We start from the raw sequence: 1,876 nt of genomic DNA on the forward strand, positions 1-1,876 counted from the left end.
GAGAATCCTTGTCTTTACAAGGCTGTGTTTGTTTCTCTGATCCTTATTCCTTAAGCCATACTTGTTATAATTATTCTTTGTTGTATTGTTTACGAATTTTATTAGCTTTACAAGGTGGTGTCTATTAATATCCCTAACCATTATTAGTATACTACTGTATTACTATTATCCGTGCTTTTTTTTTCTATTTTATTTTATTTTATTTTTTTATGTGCCTTTTTTGCCTTAGTCTCATAGTGCTATAATTTTAATATTTACACAGCGTATTTTGATTAAACTAATTAGTTCTTTGTCTTGGTGTTATTTGTAGACATTTTCTATCTGTATTAATTTTTACGAAGAGTCAAGTATTATATATCGGTACGGTTTTACTTGTTGTAATTTTTTCTGTTCATTTATCGCTCTCGTTTCATAGGGGAAGATAGACTTTAGTCGTTCTCATGGTTACTTGAGGTCATGTCCTTCGAGCTCGGGGGCGGGTAGGTTTGTAAGATCTAGAAGCGGCAATAGGTTAACGATGCCGGTTAGGATTAGAGCAGGTAGTTGGAATGTGGATACTTTGACCGGCAAACGTTATGAATTAGTGGAGACTTTACATAAACGTAAAGTGGACATTTTGTGTGTCCAAGAGACTAGGTGGAAGGGTCGAGGGGCGGTTAAGATCATGGACTACAAGCTGTGGTTCTCGGGCTCGAGAGTTGCTAGAAACGGTGTTGGAATTTTTATTGGCCCACCCTATAACGAGAATGTCGTGGATGTGAGTAGACGGTGCGATAGGATTATGTCGGTTAGGTTAGTTATCCAGGAGGTGACCTACACGATCATTAGTGCTTACGCGCCGCATGCGGGCCTTGGGGCAGCTGAAAAGACACTTCTGGGAATCGTTAGACGAGGTTGTGAGGATGTGCCCTTCGGACCATCGATTACTTATTGGGGGGGATCTAAATGGTCATATAGGAACGAATGTCGAGGGGTACCCGGGTGCCCATGGGGGCTTTGGGTACGGTGTAAGAAATGAGGAAGGGCTCTCTATTCTTGATTTTGCTGTGGCTCACGATTTGGTTGTTGCGAATTCGTTCTTCTAGAAGACGAATGCTCAGCTAGCAACTTTTCATAGCGGAGGTAATAGTACCCAGATTGACTATTTGTTGCTTCGCAAAGGGGATCTTAGGACATGTGGGGACTGTAAGGCCCTGACGGACTTGACGTGCTCCTCCCAGCACAGATTGTTGGTCATGGATTTGGTTCTCCGGAGACGGGTCACCAAGAGCGTAAGGCCCGTCCAACCTAAAATCCTATGGAAGAAGTTGAACGGAGAGAAGGCAGAGACCTTTAAAACTTTGGTTGTTGAAAGACTTGAGGCAGAAGTGGAAATGGTATCTCAAGACGAGGCAGATCAGATGTGGACTTTTCTGGCGTCCACCATTAGAGAGGCAGCCAAGGAAGCCTTAGGTGTGGCAGTAGGAACATCGAGAGGACATAGGTCGGATAGAGAATCATGGTGGCTTAGCGACGAGGTTCAAAGCTGATGTGTGCAGCGGGGTGTACGAAATAGTATTAATTTTTACTACAAAATGCGACGAAATATTACACAAGTTTTATTTATTTATTTATCGAGTGGATATACCTAAACCTTGCTACAACACTTATAGGCAGTGTACCTAATCGTAGAGTAGTGTAGTTTTTAGTAAGTCCGGTTCGTTCCACAGGGAGCTGGTGAAGTTAACGCTATATTATTAAGTTTATTTGTAAAAATATATATATAAATAAGTAGTAGTATTATTATAAAATGGGGGTTTTACCGTTTAATGACCGGTTTGTCGATTTTAAGCGTAAAAATAAATGACAAAAATTAAAGTGCGTAAAATAAATTGCG

At 40.9% G+C, this 1,876-nt stretch overlaps 1 protein-coding gene across 1 annotated transcript; it reads left to right on the forward strand.

The window, feature by feature from the left end:
* Positions 1-517: 517 nt before the first annotated feature.
* LOC139901584 (uncharacterized) lies at positions 518-1,529 on the forward strand. The gene is made up of 2 exons (XM_071884279.1): positions 518-1,000; positions 1,086-1,529. The coding sequence occupies exons 1-2, from the start codon at positions 518-520 to the stop codon at positions 1,527-1,529; spliced, it is 927 nt and encodes a 308-aa protein (XP_071740380.1).
* Positions 1,530-1,876: the final 347 nt, after the last annotated feature.

This window comes from Rutidosis leptorrhynchoides, chromosome 3 (assembly GCF_046630445.1).
Source record: "Rutidosis leptorrhynchoides isolate AG116_Rl617_1_P2 chromosome 3, CSIRO_AGI_Rlap_v1, whole genome shotgun sequence".
Taxonomy (NCBI): domain Eukaryota; kingdom Viridiplantae; phylum Streptophyta; class Magnoliopsida; order Asterales; family Asteraceae; genus Rutidosis; species Rutidosis leptorrhynchoides.

Bases quoted from the DNA above. Each gene is read 5' to 3' on its own strand.
- LOC139901584 (XM_071884279.1), top strand. From the start codon at position 518: ATGCCGGTTAGGATTAGAGCAGGTAGTTGGAATGTGGATACTTTGACC. The intron at 1,001-1,085 runs GTACGGTGTAAG...TCGTTCTTCTAG, and splicing joins GGTGCCCATGGGGGCTTTGG to AAGACGAATGCTCAGCTAGC.